This window comes from Pelophylax lessonae (genome assembly GCF_965119305.1).
Source record: "Pelophylax lessonae genome assembly, chromosome: 13".
In the NCBI taxonomy this organism is placed as follows: Eukaryota; Metazoa; Chordata; class Amphibia; order Anura; family Ranidae; genus Pelophylax; species Pelophylax lessonae.
Window position 1 is genome coordinate 18,730,145 of NC_138780.1, and position 18,818 is coordinate 18,748,962.

General features: G+C 40.0%; 1 protein-coding gene across 1 annotated transcript in view; it reads left to right on the forward strand.

Annotated features, from left to right (window-relative positions):
• The window catches only part of LOC309569101 (high affinity immunoglobulin gamma Fc receptor I-like), a gene marked incomplete at its 3' end in the record, with an annotated part of 90,225 nt that overhangs the window by 59,711 nt on the left and 11,696 nt on the right, over window positions 1-18,818 (forward strand). The window contains exons 2-3 of the mRNA XM_082274865.1: window positions 11,607-11,627; window positions 14,769-15,029. Of these exons, the coding sequence (XP_082130991.1) occupies window positions 11,607-11,627; window positions 14,769-15,029 (282 nt within the window). The remainder of the gene's footprint in view (window positions 1-11,606; window positions 11,628-14,768; window positions 15,030-18,818) is intronic.

The window sequence follows — 18,818 nt, forward strand, 5'->3', positions numbered from 1 at the left end:
AACTCTCATCAGCAGAAAAAGATCTCCTAGCAGCCAGCATCAATAGACTCTCTAGCAGCCAGCAACAGTGGACCCCTCCCTAAACAGTAGATCCCTTCTAGCAACAATTAACCCTCAGTACCAAAAGATCCTCCACCAACAACAATAGATTGCCACGCAAAAATAGATCCCCTCCAGCAACAATAGATCTCCCAGCAGCCAGCATCAGTAGACCGTCCAGCACCCATTGAAGGTGCCGGAACTGTGTTCCCCCAAGTTCCCGCTGAAAAAAAGCCCTGGTTGTTGCTATACAAAAAGTAATATCTACCAGGGTTGTTGCATGTTATTATTATTTCATTGTTCCTGACCTTATTTTAAACATACAAAAAAAGCATTATATCCCAAAGAGCACCTCAAAACAATTGTTATTGTTCTATGGATGTATTATTAAATCATTCAAAAATCCCCAAGCACTCCATCCAGACAGCCCAATTAAATAAATAAAGATTTCAGGGTAGAGGGTTTGTTTCATAAATTTTCTAATATGTGTAAAGCCGCACTGCTGTGACCGGCACCTCTGCAAAATGCGTTCCCAAACTGTAAACTATCTAAGCTCCCAAGATGGAGGGTAGCCCCATCCTTCTGAAGGATGCAATAAGTCATTGGAAACCCAGATGGGTTGAAGGCAACTGAAGAGCCCATGTGTTAGTCTACAACAGTGTTTCTCAACCTTTTTTCAGCCAAGGCACCCTTTAAAAATTATGGGCAGTCTCGAAGTACCCCATTCTAAAATGTAAAAATTATTCTAATTGTTTTATATAATGCAGCATCATCTACATAAGTAGGACACCCAAGGTTGGAGGTGATTTATTCTTCCAAAGCAAATACACTTTTGCCAACTGGTACTGACTAGTATTCCAAGGTTTCTCTTCTCTTCCTTAGTTTTTCTCTATCATCCCAATGTGAAACCAATGCTGATGGAGAGGGGCAGGGGAGGGTAAAACAAGGATGCTGTGCAGGTGACCGACATCCTCCTCATCAACGGAAGATGCCATTGGCCGTTAGGATGCCGGCAGCTAGAAGGTTGTATTTGTGCACAATGAAAACCTGTGGCTTTGTGTAACTTAAAGGCAGGCCTCATCCACATGCTGGCTTGTATACAATTTGTGGGCACTTTTTAGGCAGTTTGCCAAGGCACCCCTGAAGAGACTTCAAGGTGCCCCAGGATGCCTGGGCACCCTGGTTGAAAAAGGCTGGTCTACAAGATATTCCCCCACCCATGTAAGCCTGTAATTGATGGTAATACATTGTGAACTTGACATTTTTCTTTGCAATGATAAAGTAGATGTAATGACTTACATTTTTCTAAAGCAATGTACATCATTTTAAAAATAAAATTCTAATTTTCACATTTTTTTTTTACCCATTGCTGCATAGCATTACCTTCTTGTCTTCATGCTCTCCAACAATGGTTGCATGGCATTTCTCAAGGTGGGTTTCTTGACATTGACAACAGTTGACCATGCCTGTGTAAGTGTAATGTTTGTTGAAATAAGCACTTGTCTCCATCACAAACCCATGTTAAGGAGTGACAAAGCTGGAGCAAAAGCGTTGTCACTCGAATACAGAAAGTGCCTCAAAAAAGATCCTCATGGTAGTGTATTATTTTTATTAGAAGTTAAAGAATTACTAATAATAAAAGCGACTTTCGAAAATTGCATTAACACATTAAAGCTTGCATGAGATTTTAGTGATTTGCTTTAAGTAAACTGTAACGGATCAACCGTCACCCCGGACTGGGTACCTCCATTGACGGATGCTCCTAGTGCTTCCCGAGGGCTCCAAGCACTCCACCAGACACCATAACCACGTCAGACCCACGAACCGCCGCAGCTTGGTTGGGGTCTCGCCATCTCCTACCCACCCTGGACCTACGACAAGGCTCCAGGTTCCCGTGGGTGACCCTCTCTTTCCCCAGAGAGTGAAACAGGAACAAGCTCTTACACAAGCTCTTACAAGAGCTTAGTGATTATCCAAGGGAGTATGAAGGACATAGCAATACCTTTTAGCATATTCCCCCAATGAGAGACAGGACTCTAGATTGAGGGTGAAGTATAACTCAACTTTATTGAACAAGAAACAGACTTTTATATGGTTTTCCCCCACAAGGTTACCACAGGTGGACCTTGTTGAAAACAGGCCCTGACATTCACAGTCCCATAAAGTGTACACAAAGATATACACTGTGAGGCAATCCCCCCTCCCCCTTAGCAGCCAATGCACATACACATATACATCCCATAATAAGCTTATCTTAAGGCAGACAGAACAATGTGAGGTCATTAACATTTAACAATGAGACAGGCACAATCCACATTCCCTCCCAATACACAAACAATAGTGAAGTCTGCCAATGACAGTCTGTGTGTCTCTCTCACAGACAAGCACATGGAATACACTGTGTAAGGTGATATTAAATCTTCATATTTCTATATGAAGATATGATTGACAAATATTACTGTCCCATCTGAAGCAAAATATAATTTTTGATATTTTTCCTGGCAGCAAACTTGTCTTATAAGTCGTATCTTGAATGTAAAATGTCCACCTAGTTCACCCAACAGAAAAAATAAATAAATAGAAGCCTTTATATACCGTATCCTATACTCACCGCTGACCCAGAGGAAGGCAAAAATAAAAAGAACCTATAAGACATTCCAAATTATTCTAGTGTGGGGGGGGGGGGAAGCCTTGATCCCCTGGGCAATCATTTTCTACTTAGGCTAACTAGTGTAGCACCCTCCTACATAGGCCGTTAGGTAAATTTAGTTTGGAGCTTCTGCTGTAGCTACAGGAGCCAGAATTGTTTAGTTTGGTCTACTCGAGACTCCACAAGGCTGGGAGTTTGATTACCTTCCCCTGACCCTGGATGAAGCTTCTGGAGATATGGGCAGAGAGATTCAAATATCCAGCCTAAATATTTAGTAGTAGCCTATTGAATCCCTGGGGAGCTGTGCCCAGATGGTCCCCAGATGATGGATGTTAAATAGGCTGGAGTCCAGAGAAAAGAAAACATAGAAAACAAGAGAAGGGCGCACCGACCTAGTGCAATATCACAAGATATTTATTGGAAAATTAAAAACATGCCATACATTATACTCACAAGCACATTCTGAAAGTAAGCATAAAAGAAAAATTTCCTTTTGCAATCAGGAGACCACCAAGACAAAGATACTTTTTGGTAAAGCAGGAGGAATGGAAAGCGTCCGTGGTGATGGGGCTGGTGCCTTTCAAGGGAGAACCTTCTTCATCAGAGCCATCAGCCAACACAACACTTGAGCGCAGGAGAGTTTACTTGTCCAGAAGAGAGAGACTTACCCTGAGTGGGAATGGATCCACTAGCTCCAGGGGGCAGTGCGTCCTAGGAGACCCATGGGTTGGATGTTGGACTGCTTTGTTAGGGCTGCACCTATGGACAATATACATTCTGGGACCCCCTGAGTAAAGTTTCCTCTCCTTTGCTGCAGGTTTCATGGTCCCCAGCTGTGAAATGTGGACTACTTCGATATTCTATGACTTCTTCTACATATTTTGGTTCATGGTCTTCAGCTGTGCAAATATAGACTGTCCTAGCTTACTACCATTACCTTGGTGATTACTAGTGCTACTACCAAGATTGAAGTGTCCTCTGTTTGCAGTCTGTTCCATTTTGGAGTATCCTGCATCACTCCCAGATCCCTTCCTCGTGTTCTACTAGCAATACATTCATAAAAGACACCCCTAGGCTGTTTATTGAGACAGACTGGATGGATGGCTGCTGTGTGCTTGGCTGCTTTGCACTAACTTGGGAAATCCCATGGGGAAATCCCTATGGGGGTTAACGCTACACTAGTAAAAAAATATATTCATCTACGTGACCTGATGTTAGAGAGAAGCTAACCAGTTTCTCCATTTTTACATTTTCTTTTTTAGTAAAATCAGTCCGCAGATTGCAAAAGTCTCTGAAAAAAGAAGTTTCTAAATGTTTGCTTAACCCTCCTTGTTAAATACAGGAAGAACATTATGCTTTTTTTTTCTTCTCCTTTTATTATGTTCATCATTACTTGTATCCACATTGTCTAATCAACATGAGTCCAAAATTCTCTGCGCTTCTGATCTGTAAGTAAATTCATTTTCATTTTTTTTCTTATTATAGAGTAAATCTATGTTCTTATAACAATGAAGGTTTAATTATATAAGAAAATACCAAAGGCCGATGGATCATAACCCATAACCAATTATCAATCACCTTTCATCATTGTGAAGGCACTAAATGTATCAAAGGAAAATCTAACGAGGGTTAATGAATTAACAAGTATTATGGCTGCTTTTTGTACTGCATGATGGAATGATGGAACCAAGTTTAGTTAACCACCGCCCCCCCCCCCCCTTCACGACCAGGCTATATTTTGTGATACGACACTACTTATTTTAACTGACAATTACGCAGTCATACAACTATGTATATAAATGAAATTTATGTTCTTTTCCCCCCACAAATAGAGACTTCTTTTGGTGCTATTTGATCACATCTGCGGTTTTATTTTATTATTTTTTTTATTTTTTTTTTAATTTAATTTTACTACAGTTGCGCAGTCCTGCGGCGCTGTACCCAAATAAAATTGATGTCCTTTTTTTAACCACAAATAGAGCTTTCTTTTGGTGGCATTTGAACACCTCTGCATTTTTTTATTTTTCTGCACTATAAACAGAAATGACAGAGAGTTTGAAATATATATACTATATATATATATATATATATATATATATATATATATATATATATATATCTATATATATATATATATATATATATATATATATATATATATATACTTTCTGCTATAAAACATATCTAATAAAAAAAAAATATTTCTTCGTAAATTTAGGCCAATATGAATTCTGCTACATGTTTTTGGTAAAAAAAATTCCAATTAATGTATGTTGATTGGTTTGCGCAAATGTTATCGCATCTACAAACTAGGAGATATATGTCCTTTTTTACCACATATAGAGCTTTCTTTCGGTGACATTTGAACACCTCTGCATTTTTTTCTTTTTTTGCACTATATACAAAAAAAAAAAAAAAACAAAGAGTTTGAAATATATATATATATATATATATATATATATATATATTTCAAACTCTCTGTTTTTTTTTCCATTTTTTCTCATATATATATATATATATATATATATATATTTTTTTTTTTTTTTTTTTTTTTTTTTTTACTTACTGCTATAAAACATACCCAATAAAAAAATATATATATTTTTTTTTTCGTAAATTTAGGCCAACGTATTCTGCTACATGTTTTTGGTTAAAAAAATTCCAATAAGCGTATATTGATTGGTTTGTGCAAATCTTATCACGTCTACAAACTAGGGTATATATGTCCTTTTTTACCACAAATAGAGCTTTCTTTTGGTGGCTTTTGAACACCTTTATATATACTATATATAAAGAGAGAATAAAATGGAGATCATTGCAATATTTTATGTAACGCCGTATTTCTGCAGCAGTCTTACAAACGTAATTTTTTTGGAAAAAAATACACTTTTTTAAATTTAAAAAAAAAAACAGTAAAAGTATTAGTTTAAGGGAGTGCTCACTTTTGCAACCATTCTATTTTTGTTTTTTTAATTTTTACTTCCCTCCACCTAAAAGATTTCAGTTTGTTGTACAGTTTAGAGGTCACATTAAAGGTGGAAAAACATTTCTGAAATTATTTATCTTTGTATCATTTTTATTACAACACAGAAACCTGACATTTTAACAGGGGTGTGTAGACTTTTTATGTCCACTGTAAATGTAATATTTTAAAAATGTATTAAAACGTGGACAATGTCAGTAGTGCAGTGGATGGTGTCAGTAGTTTTTTATTTTTATTTATTTTTTTTTTTTTACAGTATTTTTTACCTACAATTCTTTCAGGAACCCCACTGGGGGCTTAGGTGAAATATCAGGGATCTGAACAGACCCCTGATGTCTCACTTTTGCGACAGAGAAAGGGACTGAGGACAGAGATTCCCCAGACCCTTTTTCTGCCCCCTCAGCTGCACTGGACAGTGAATGAATGGGAAATTCTCTGTACTGAGTGGCTTCCTGTTCATTCACAAACTGGAGCATGGTTAGCACAGTTTACTAGGCTTCAGTTATGAATGAACACAGTGAGCGATCTGTACCAATCACTCACTGTGCCCATTCAGGAAAGAAAGCAGCAGGTAAAGGACACGGGCCTGGGCAGCAGGGGGAATCTATGCCACACAGGGTGATTAGGGTGTGCCCAGGCACCCCTCCTGGGCACGCCTATGCCTTACACCCATCCCACCCCCCTACCCGCTGTTCCAGGACAAGGACATGGGGAGGTTGTAGGGCAGCTTTTCTCAACCTTTTCAACACAGAGGAACCCTTGAAACCCTAGTTGTTAACTCCTTTTGTGGAAGCAGCAGGTAAAGGACACAGGCCTGGGCAGCAGGGGGAATCTATGCCACACAGGGTGATTAGGGTGTGCCCAGGCACCCCTCCTGGGCACGCCTATGCCCTACACCCATCCCACCCCCCTACTCGCTGTTCCAGGACAAGGACATGGGGAGGCTGTAGGGCAGCTTTTCTCAACCTTTTCAACACAGAGGAACCCTTGAAACCCTTGTTGCTAACTCCTTTTGTGGATGGAAAAGGTCAATAGGCTAATATCCAAGAGATTCTCAGACATACAGGCTCCAGAATACCTTCTACAGCAGCCTTTCTCAACCTTTTCAACACAGAGGAACCCTTGAAATAAATTTCTGGTCTCCGGGATCCCCTGCTAAAAATTTCAAATCTACAACTCATGATACATTAGTGTGACAGTCAGTGGGAAGAATGCTCCTTACTCTTGTCATCATTGGGATGAATAACCCCTTACAGATAGCTAAAAGGAACAATGGTGTCATTGGGAACTTATCTGAGAGGTGGAAATTGCCCATTGCTCAAGGAACCCCTAGGAACCTCAGGAGGAACCCTGGTTAAGAAACCCTGGTGTAGGATGTTAGTCCAACTTTTCATTTTTTCTGAAATGACGAATTTACACTTTCACTTGTCACCAAGGAAAAAGGGCATGGAAAATCCACCAGAACAGAAATAATAGAGAAATGTTCCAATGGGGACACCTGTGAGATGACAACTGTCTAGAAGTGGATCCCTTTGGGGATGTTTTATTGTGTCTCCAGGACAGAAATTGAAGGGAAATTTTCCCAACCTGACAATTTTTGCTTTAAATAAAAGGAAACTTTTTTTTGTCATTCTTTCTACAAGTTATTTACTTCCTTCCTTGTTATTAACTTCCCCAAACATGCACTTAATTTTCATTTCTGAAAATCAGATTGTGCAAAATATGCTGTCTAGCCTTGTACTATGAGTGTGGAGTAGGGATCAGAGTAGGGAGTTGGGTTCGCTCAGTTTCTCAACAGTTACCTGGTCAATTGATCTCTGTTGAAGGAGGAGATTGGAGTTCAGGCTGATACGAGACTTTTTAAGGGAACATGTGGCCAATGCCTAGGCTCCAATGGAATCCTGAACCAGGAATCTGACTTAGATAAGGCTTGTGTGGTCTCCACTACTGCTTATGGGTTGAAATGCTGAGCAGGCGATTAGGGGACTATTTTGATAGATCTGTTGTAAAACTTGTTTTGTTTCGTTTTAGAGATCGTGAGGAAATACTCAAACTAATCAAGTTTTATTTCTGTCCAGGACCCCATAAGGGAGGTTTCATCTCACTTCCTGTGTAATCAATAGGACAGTAATTAATAGGAATCTCTTCTCAACACGGACAGCAGTCAAATCATTTTAGACTTTTGGCATGTTGTGTTAACATACAGAAAATTATATACTGCTCAAAAAAATTTAAGGAACACTTTGAAAACACATCAGATCTCAATGGGGAAAAATCTCATGCTGGATACCTATACTGGTATTGACTGGGTAATGTGTTAGGATCTATACTGGTATGGACTGGGTAATTTGTTAAGATCTATACTGGTATGGACTGGGTAATGTGTTAGGATCTATACAGGTATGGACTGGGTAATTTGTTAGGATCTATACTGGTATGGACTGGGTAATGTGTTAGGATCTATACTGGTATGGACTGGGTAATGTGTTAGGATCTATACTGGTATGGACTGGGTAATGTGTTAGGATCTATACTGTTATGGACTGGGTAATGTGTTAGGATCTATACTGGTATGGACTGGGTAATGTGTTAGGATCTATACTGGTATGGACTGGGTAATGTGTTAGGATCTATACTGGTATGGACTGGGTAATGTGTTAGGATCCATACTGGTATGGACTGGGATATTTTTAGGATCTATACTGGTATGGACTGAATAATGTGTTAGGAACGAAAGGATGATTCATTGTTTGATGCAAATTAAAATTATCACTCTACAGAGGGCTGAATTTAAAGACACCCCAAAAATCAAAGTGAAAAAAGATGCAGAAGGCTAGCCCATTTTGCTTAAATTTCACTGCAGCAACTCAAAATGGTACTAAGTAATTTGTATTGCCCCCCCACATGCTTGTATGCATGCCTGACAATGTAGGGGCATGCTCCTAATGAGACGACGGATGGTGTCCTGGGGTAGTTCCTCCCAGATCTGGACCAGGGCATCACTCAGCTCCTGAACAGACTGAGGTGCAACCTGGCAGAGTCGGATGGACAGAAACATAATGTCCCAGAGGTGTCCTTTTGGATTTAGGCCAGGTAGACCTGGGGGCCATTCAATGGTATCAATTCCTTCATCCTCCAGGAACTCTGACCACATGAGGCTGGGCATTGTCGTGCACCAAGAGGAACCCAGGACCCACTGCACTAGCGTAGGGTCTGACACTGGGTCCAATGATTTCATCCTAATACCTAATGTCAGTCAAGGTGCCACTGTCTAGCCTGTAGAGGTCTGTGCATCCCTCCATGGATATGCTTCCAAAGATCATCACTGACCCACCACCAAACCAGTCATGCTGAACGATGTTACAGGCAGCATAATGTTCTCCACGGCTTCTACCGACCCTTTCACGTCTGTCACATGCACTCAGGATGAACCTGCTCTCATCTGTAAAAAGCACAGGGTGCCAGTGGCAGACTTGCCAATTCTGGTGTTCAATGCAAATGCCAATCAAGTGCCACAGTGCCAGGCAGTGAGCACAAGGTCCACTAGAGGACATCTGGCCCTCAGGCCACCCTCATGAAGTCTATACCTGATAGTTTGGTCAGAGACATTCACACCAGTGGCCTACTGGAGGTCATTTTTTAGGGTTCTGACAGTGCTCCCCCTGTTCCTTCTTGATCAAAGGAGCAAATACTGGCCCTGCTGATGGGTTAAGGATTGTCTACGGCCCTGTCCAGCTCTCCTAAAGTAAGCTGCCAGGCTTCTGGAATATCCTCCATGCTCTTTAAACTGTGCTGGGAGACACAGCAAACCTTCTGGCAATGGGACGTAGTGATGTGCCATCCTGGAGGAGTTGGACTGCCTGTGTAACCTCTATAGGGTCCAGTAGTGACACTGACCCTAGCCAAATGCAAAACTAGTCAAAAACACTCAGAAAAGATGAATAGGGAAAAAAATGTCAATGGCCATCACCTGCAAAACCATTCCTGCTTTCGAGGTCTTCTCGTCATTGCCCATCTAGTGCACCTGTTGTTAATTTCATAAACACTAAAGCAGCTGAAACAACCCCCTAACTGATGAGATCAATACCCCAGGAGTTTTATTGACTTGATGCTATACTCTGATTAAAAAGTGTTCCTTTATTTTTTTTTGAGCAGTGTATATTGTTACATAAAATCTCTTTTATTTATTTTTTTTATTATTTGTTTAAAACCAATATAACAACTTTGTTGAGGTTTATACAAACACATTAGCAAAACACATATAATAAATAAATGCCTTCATTTACACTGTATTACCAAAAGTATTGGGCCGCCTGCCTATACACAGACATGAAATTTGATGGAATCCAAGTCTTGGTCCGTAGGGTTCAATATTGAGTTGGCCCATCCTTTGCTGCTTCAACAGCTTCAACTCTTCTGGGAAGGCTGTCCACAAGGTTTAGGAGTGTGTCTATGGGAATGTTTGACCATTCTTCCAGAAGTTCATTTGTGAGTCTCTACTCTAATTCATCCCAAAGGTTTTTTATGGGTTGAGGTAAGGACTCTGTGCAGGGCAGTCAAGTTCCTCCACCCCAAACTCGCTCATCCATGTCTTTATGGACCTTGCTTTGTGCACTGGTGCGCAGTCATGTTGGAACAGAAAGGGGCCATCCCCAAACTGTTCCCACAAAGTTGGGAGCATGAAATTGTCCAAACTATCTTGATATGCTAATGCCTTAAGAGTTCCCTTCACTGGAACTAAGGGGCCAAGCCCAACCCCTGAAAAACAACCCCAAAAAATAATCGACCAAATGATTTGGACCAGTGCACAAAGCAAGATCTTTAAAGACCTGACCTCAACCCAATAGAACACTTTTGGAATAATTTAAAGCGGAGACTGCGAGCCAGGCCTTCCCCTCCACATCAGTGCCTGACCTCACAAATGCGTTTCTGGAAGAATGGTCAAACATTCCCATAGACACTCCATAAACAGTCCATCAATAGATGCTCAGTGCAAACAGTACATCAATAAATGCATGTGTCACTAAAATCCAGTAATCCAGTCTGAAAATACACCACTCCACACTCCAATCACAAGCCGCTTACCAACAGGTAAGACCTCAAGCATGGAGGTCTGGCTTCAATTTCTGGGAGATATCCCACTGGGATGGATGGATGGCTTGCTCCAGGACTCAGGAAAGGGGTTCTCAAATAGCCAGGGAAAAAAATTCCACCATGTATTAAGATAAAAAAATTACTCAGGTAGGTAGGAAATTGCATGTAAAACAGATAAGCACGATTAGCACCCTGGTGGGCATGATTAGGTCACTGCTGTAGCACCACCCAACACGTTTCGTCCAAAGGGACATTATCCAGTGGTATAGGAGTCATCCCAAGTCTTATACCCCCTGGATGACGTCCTGTTGAATGAAACACAAGTCTCAGTCTCCTAACTATTCCCTTTGGCGGCAAGAGTCTTCTCAGTTTCCTAGTTCTTCCAATCAGCTGCAGGATAACAAGCCTCCCCAGTCTCCTATCTGTTCCCATCAGCTGCAGGAAAATAAGTCTCCTCAGTCTCTAGCTCTTCCCATCAGCTGAAGGCTAATGAGTTTCTTCAGTCTCTAGCTTTTCCCATCAGCTGCAGGAAAACAAGTCTCCTCAGTTTCCTGGCTGTTATCATTAACTACAGGGTAATAAGTATCCTCAGCCTCCTAACTGTTCTCTTCAGTTGCAGTATAACAAGTCTTCTTAGTTTCCTAGCTCTTCCCATCAGCTGCAGGGTAACAAATCTCCTAGCTATTTCCATTAGCTGTGAGGTAACAAGTCTGATCACACACTCCCTAGCCTGACTGGTCCTCAGCGCAAGAGACGCCTTATTTAAACCTCATCTGCCTTTGCCTCTGTAAGATAAAATTTTGCAATGACTTTCTCTTTTCTCTTTTTTTTTATTTTTAGTGATCATTTTGGACAAAACAGGTAAGTGATGCTCCTTTACCAGATAATGAAAGCTGTAATGACCTAAAATACGTCAATAATGACATAACTGACAGACATATTTTAAACATGGCAACTGTATAATTTTATTCAGTCTCCTATATTAGAAAATTCAGTGTGTTTTAGAAGTTCAAAGAGTCCCCATTTATTAGGGCTTGCTCACCATCATCTGCAGAAATCATACTAACTACCCCTCAGGATCCCACCAATGTTATCAGTCCAGTGCCTGTTTTACTTGTGTTTTAAATTTTTAAGAAACTCCATGACAGTTGCTAATCCTCCGTAAACTTTTTTCTGCTTTTTTAAGATTTGACAGTTGCTTAGCCCAACCTTTTTGCAGCCACTTCATATACAGTACATCAGTACATGAATAACTCCTTCAAGCAGTCCATTATGAGTGCTTGAGTTAGCGTCTAATGGCACTTTTGTTTTTTGGTATCAATACATTTCTGAGAGATCTTGTGGACCTCTTTCCACAAGAGCTCTAACCGTGGACATGACCAAAATATGTGAAGCAATGTTCCCCTGCTCTTTCTGGTAGTTCCAGCAATGGTCCATGGCTGCAGGGAAGCATGTATGCAGTACCAACAGCGTAAGATACCATCTGGTCAAGATCTTAAAATTATTTTCCGTATCCGCGTAGAAATAGAGGGGACAATGCTTCTGCTTTGATCTGCTGTAAAGGTTCTATCTACATTTTCTCCCACTTTTGTAAATAAGTAGAGTTGAGCGGACACCTGGATGTCCGTGTTCGGCGGGTTCGGCCGAGCTTGAAAAAAAAGTCCAGGTCCGTGTCCCGGACTTTTTTCGAACTTTACCCGGACACCGAACCCCATTGAAGTCAATGGGGACCCGAACTTTCAGGCACTAAAATGGCTCTAAAAAACCAATGGAAAGGGCTAGAGTGCTGCAAATGGCAGCAAAATGCAGTTAAGAGCATGGCAAGTGCTCTTAAAAAAAATTCCCCTTTAAATTTGTAATTTTTAAATAGCAGATTAGAACTGCACTCTGTAGTAAAATATAGCTGAACGCTGCACACAACAGACTGATAAAAAAATATTTTTTTCTCCCTCCTCCTCCTCCTCAGTGGGCTCAAGTGAGGGCAAAAAGATTGTTTACTGCACCACCCCCCACACAGCAAAATCGATGTAGATCGCTAACGGACGATTGTTCTGTCCTGTGTCTCCTATCTGTCCCTGCCTAATCTCTCCAGCCTGTCCCTAAAATGCTTGAGTATCTTTCCCTGCCTACACTCCGACCTGTCCCTGCATTCTTTTCAGCACAATGTTGTTTTTCCCTGTCTGTCCCTAATCAGCAGCAGCCAGCACCGTTGTGTGTGCTCTCTCCCTACACTACAGCAGACTGATGCACCGCGCTGTGTCTCTAGAGCTTATAAAGACATGGGTCACATGCTTCCGCTGGCCAATCACAGCTACTAATACATTAGTAGGCATGGCTGTGATGGCGCACACCAGTTAAATGCTTGTTGATTGGCTGTTGAAAGCCCACCATTAAAAGCGCGCCATTACATACAAAACAGGAAATAAAATTACCGAACGCGGATTTTAAACCCGAACATACAGTAAAGTTTTCGGGTCCGTGTCCGGGTAACAAAAATCCAATTATCCCGTACGGACCCGAATAATACAGTCCGTGTTCGCTCAACACTATAAATAAGGCAATTTGAAGTCATTAGATGGTGAAACCGGGAGGAAATCAAATTTATAGAGAGAGCGTGTCAGAGTGTCGTGATCAGACCAAAATTCTACAAAACTAGTTAATGGGGGTCGAAAACGGTTCAGAGGATCCAAAGGATTGAAGAAGTGCTAAAACTGTAAGGCTTTCCAGAAGTCCAGGCCATAGCGTCCTATTGGGGACATGTCTGTATCATAGGCCATGTTGAACCAGATAGAGCTTTTAAATGAAGGGAAGACCTAGGAATAAAGGAGACCCTTAAAAATAATTTTTACTCCTTTTTTTAATACACTGGTAAAGAGGAATAGCTTTTTGCTTACAATTGAGAGGAAGAAACATTGTACCCACCCCAGCTTCATTTCCACCTGACCTTTATGGGAACTGGAGGTGTGCAAGTGCACTGTGTCCCTCAGGACCAGACTGATTTTTCAAAAGGGGGCCTCATATATTTTTCCCCAAAGAAGTGCCAGAAAAAAGACCTCTGGTGCCCAGAAAAAGGATTCTAAGAGTGCCCCCACTCACCCTCCCCAGGTTCCAAATGCTTTAGTGTTTTAAAAAATAAAAGATACATACAAACATGAGGGAAAGGGACAAAGGAGTTAATAAAAATATGGGCTAAAAAAAGAATTGGGACTCATAACTCAGACCTACAAAGTGCAGGACACAACTGGGTGTGTGCAAAAGCAGCAGGGGCTCTTGTCTCAGCTGCGCCCCCCACCCAGCGCAGCACACAAGGCTCCCTTTGCCTCAGCCGGTGCTTGGCAGAGCCTCGGCAGTTCTAAACTTTAACCTAATATTTAAGGGCATTATAAGATATTTAAGGACATTATAAGGAAAAAAGGAGAAGTTTCCACCAATTAAAAAAGTTAAACATTATTATTACCAGTTTAAAATTGTGAAATCTAATTAGAAAAATAGATTTTTGCAGGATAGTTACACATTACCAGGAAAATATATCCCTGATTTTGTTTCCTTTGCCAAAGCAAGCGGTGTGAACACAAATGAGAAATATAAAGAACAAGTGTCCAAATTTTAATTTGTTCCAAATCTGATGACCAAATCCCATGTGGTTGCGACAGGCAACGATTTAGCAATTGCTCAAGCTTGCGCATTTTCTTGTGCCTCCAGGACAATCGTACTTGCTGGTGAGGCTGCCCATCACATTGATGAGCCAATAGCAATGTGTGGGGACAGGGTTTAGTGGCAAGTCCCAGCGTTATCCAGAAGTGTCTAAGCCTTGTGAGTCAGAACTGGCTGACAGGAGGGAGTGTTTGGAAGGGTACTGCAGGTAAGTGCACCTCTAGGTGCCTGCTGTCTTTGTTTTTTTCCAAGCCCCTTTAAGGAAGGGATGTAGCATTAGGGTTACCTATACAGAAAATTAATTGGATTTCAACTAATAACTCTCATGTACAATGTTCTATCTTGTAGGATCTTTGGTGAGACCACCTATGGTGACCTTCAACCCAAACTGGGACACGATCTTCACAACTGAGTCTCTAACAATGACCTGTAATGTGAGTTCACCTATTCCAGCAGATATGAGCTACACCTGGTACAAGGATAATACCCAGATACACAGAGGACAAAGATTTGTAATCCAAAATGCAAAACAAGATGACAGTGGAAAATACCAGTGTAAAGGCACCAACACAAACAAAAGTGACCCTGTCAGACTGGATGTTAGTCATGGTGAGTAAATACCGAGATTTACCCTCCATAGGATTACCCATAGAAACATAAAATATTAACCACTTACGAACCGCCCGCCGTGTATTTACGTTGGTCCTTTAGCTTAAATACAGAGGTTATGGCAGCAGATAGCTGACATAACCCCAGTATCTTTTTAAACGGCGGGCGGTCCACTTTAACATAAGGGTGGTTCCAGAGGCAGATTCACTGTGGGATCACCCTTATAGGCGGCGGGAGAGGTGCCCCCCTCCCACCGCTTCCTGGTCGTTTTCCCCGCTTACCGGACCCATTGGTAGCGGGAAGAACGATCCGGTCTGCTGTCCCATCAGGCAGGAAGTTGAGTGAGAGCAAGATGGCCCCCACTCGACTCTATGGCCTTGGAGGACAGGAGCAATGTCACACGTCACTTCCTAGCAACGGATTTAAAAAGCTCATTTTTTTTTTTCATCGTGAAAAAAATTAATTTTTTTTCTTTTTTAGTGTAGATGTGAGATGTGAAGTCTTTTTGACCCCAGATCTCACATTAAAGAGGTCCTGTCCTGCTTATTTCTATTACAAGTGATGTTTTCATTTCTTGTAATAGGAATAAAAGTGATCAAAACATAAAAAAAAAACAATGTAAAAATTAAAAATAAAAGATAAAATAAATAGGAGAAAAATTAAAGCGCCCCATCCCCGTTAGCTCATGCATACGCAAGTCACGCCCACATATGTAAACAGTGTGCAAACCACACATGTGAGGTATCGCCGTGATCGTTTGAGTAAGAGCAATAATTCTAGCCCTAGACCTCCTCTGTAACTGTAAACTGGTAACCTGTAGAAATTTTTAAAATGTCGCCAATGGAGATTTTTAAGTACCAATGTTTGTCGTCATTCCATGAGCGTGCGCAATTTTGAAGCATGACATGTTGGGTATCTATTTACTCTGCGTAACATTATCTTTCACATTATAGAAAAAAATTGGGCTAACTTTACTGTTTTCTTTTTTTTTGATTCAAAAAGTAATTTTTTTCCCAAAAAATTGCATTTGTAAGACCACTGCGCAAATACAGTGTGATAAAAAAAATATTGCATTGATCTCCATTTTATTTTCTAGGGTCTCTGCTAATATATATATATATATACACACACATATATATATATATATATATATATATATATATATATATATATATATATATATATAATGTTTAGGGGTTCTATGTAATTTTCTAGCAAAAAAAAAGATTTTAACTTGTAAACAACAATTGTAAGAAAAAGGCCTGGTCCAGCAGTGGTTAAAGGAGAAGTACAGCTCTTAAGCTTGTTTTTCTGTACTTCTCCTAATAGGAATCTCTGGCACATTTTTCTTTATTTTCTTAACTTATTAAACATGTATTTTGAACATAGTGTAGCGAAATTCTGTGACAAACGTTTGTAATGTGGGCAGTATGTATGTAGGTGGGACTTTACATGGGAGTGGCTTGAGAGTGGGCAGGGACACAGGGGCCCCATGGTCTCCTCTTGCCCAGGGGCCCCATGAGTAATTAGTCCGCCCCTGGTCCTTCCATTTAGTGCTTAGGTGGTTCACTTAGGTGGAGGTTCCTATACCTCATGGGTCTGGGGTGTGGTGGTAGATTGTGGACCAAAGGATCCTGAGGAGCTGGCCAAGGATTTCGGGTAGCTCAGATTTTCCACCAAAAAAAGAAAAGAGAGGGAGACAGGAGAGTCCTTATAGTATAGTAGATTAAAAACAAGAATGTAGTGCTTCCACAATGAAAGGAAAAAGGTCAAAATGGACATACAACTGTAGAGGCTGCAGTTACCTAACTATGGGGAACACGTGACCTCCCTAGTGCCTGGGTTGAAAGAAATCACTCTCCACACAGGGTCAGTGTGGTGGCTCTCTATGCCTCAGGTATTCCTATCCCGGGTGCTCTTAAGGGGTTCTCAGGTGGGTGAACAAAGTAGTAGAAAGAGTCAGCGCAAAAAGAGCCCCTGGGTAGTTTCATTGGCAGAGGCGCCAGATGTAGTTATTCAAAGGATAGGCACCAGTCATCTGCTTCAATAAAACATCCAATTACTTTATTTCTCCAAATAAAATGCATTTTGTAACTTTAAATTGCCATTTCCTCAGTTTAAGGTTATAAAACTGGATCACCTTGAACTGTGAGTGCAGGGATCAGGAGAATGTAATGTACAACAAATAATTTACCGTTTTCAGCGCAGTGGTCATGATTATGTAACACAGTGTTACCAACCTACTAGATTTTAATTTACTGACACAACACCCAAAATTTTCTGGCACAGCCAAGTTTTTACTGGCATTTCCAAAAGTTACAAAATTACAGTTTTAAGTGCAAATTTCATTATTTAGGCTACAAACAATTACAATATGCAATAAGCAATGGGATTCAAAGTACAAAGTAGGTATTAACCGCCTTAGCGGTATCCCCGAGCGTGACTCGGGGTAGGAATTTTCTGCTATTAGCGGTATCCCCGAGTCACGCTCGGGGTCAATGAGCAGAGCGTGCAGACAGCGCAGCGGAGCTTCTCTTACCTTATCCTGGCGATCCAGCGATGAGCTCTCATTGCTGTGACCGCCAGCCGAGATCTCCGCTGCTCGTCTGTCGGTAGGAGGACTTCCTAGTTCCGTTCCCTGCAGCAGCAATGCTGCATGGGAGCGGAACTAGAGAGGGAAATTCAAAAAAAAAAAAAAAAAAAACGTTGCACAAAACACATAACACATTTTATATTATATATATGCATATATATATATATATATATATATGCATATATATATATATATATATATATATATATATATATATATATGCATATATATATATATATATATATATATATATATATATATATATATATATATATATATGCATATATATATATATGCAAATATATATATATATATATATACATATATATACCTATATATACACACACACACATATATATATATATATATATATATATATATATATATATATATATATATATATATATATATATATAAAAAATTATATTATTGATTCGATTATAATTCATGCGTTATATGTATATATATATATATATATATATACACACACACATATATATATATATATATATATATATATATATATATATCTATATACACACATATATATATAATATATAACGCATGAATTATAATCTAATCAATAATATAATTTTATTATATATATTATATATTAAATAATAAAATAATATTATTGATTCGATTATAATTCACTTGTTTGTGTTTCAAATTTATCACATCTGGGATGTCTACTAGAGACTTGTTTTGGTCAGGTTTAAGTCAGTAATTACTAAGAATTGTAGGCCTATAATACATAACGCCAAATTTCCATGAAAAGAATTGTACCGCTTTTGGAACAGAATTCCTGACAGAATCATACCGCCAGGGAGGTTAAAGCAAAAAAAAAACATTTTTTATTATATTTTCAATATATCTTTACAAAATATATATATATACTGTATATGTAGTAATTAGCTTAGGGACAGGACACTGTGGCAGGCACTCGAATGGTCTCATCCAACTCTGGTTCCAAGCCAAGCATCACATATTTTTTACTGGCAACTTTTTCCTGTCACTGGCATTTACTGGCATGAGAAAAATGCCCATTTTTTACTGACTGCCAGTAAAAATACTGACAGTTGGCAACACTGATGTAGCATACAACATAGCGTATTGGGTGCAGAAAACAAGACTATGTTATATCACTGTACACTAAGAGTGCAGGGGTCAAGGCTACGTAAAGTACAACAATGCAT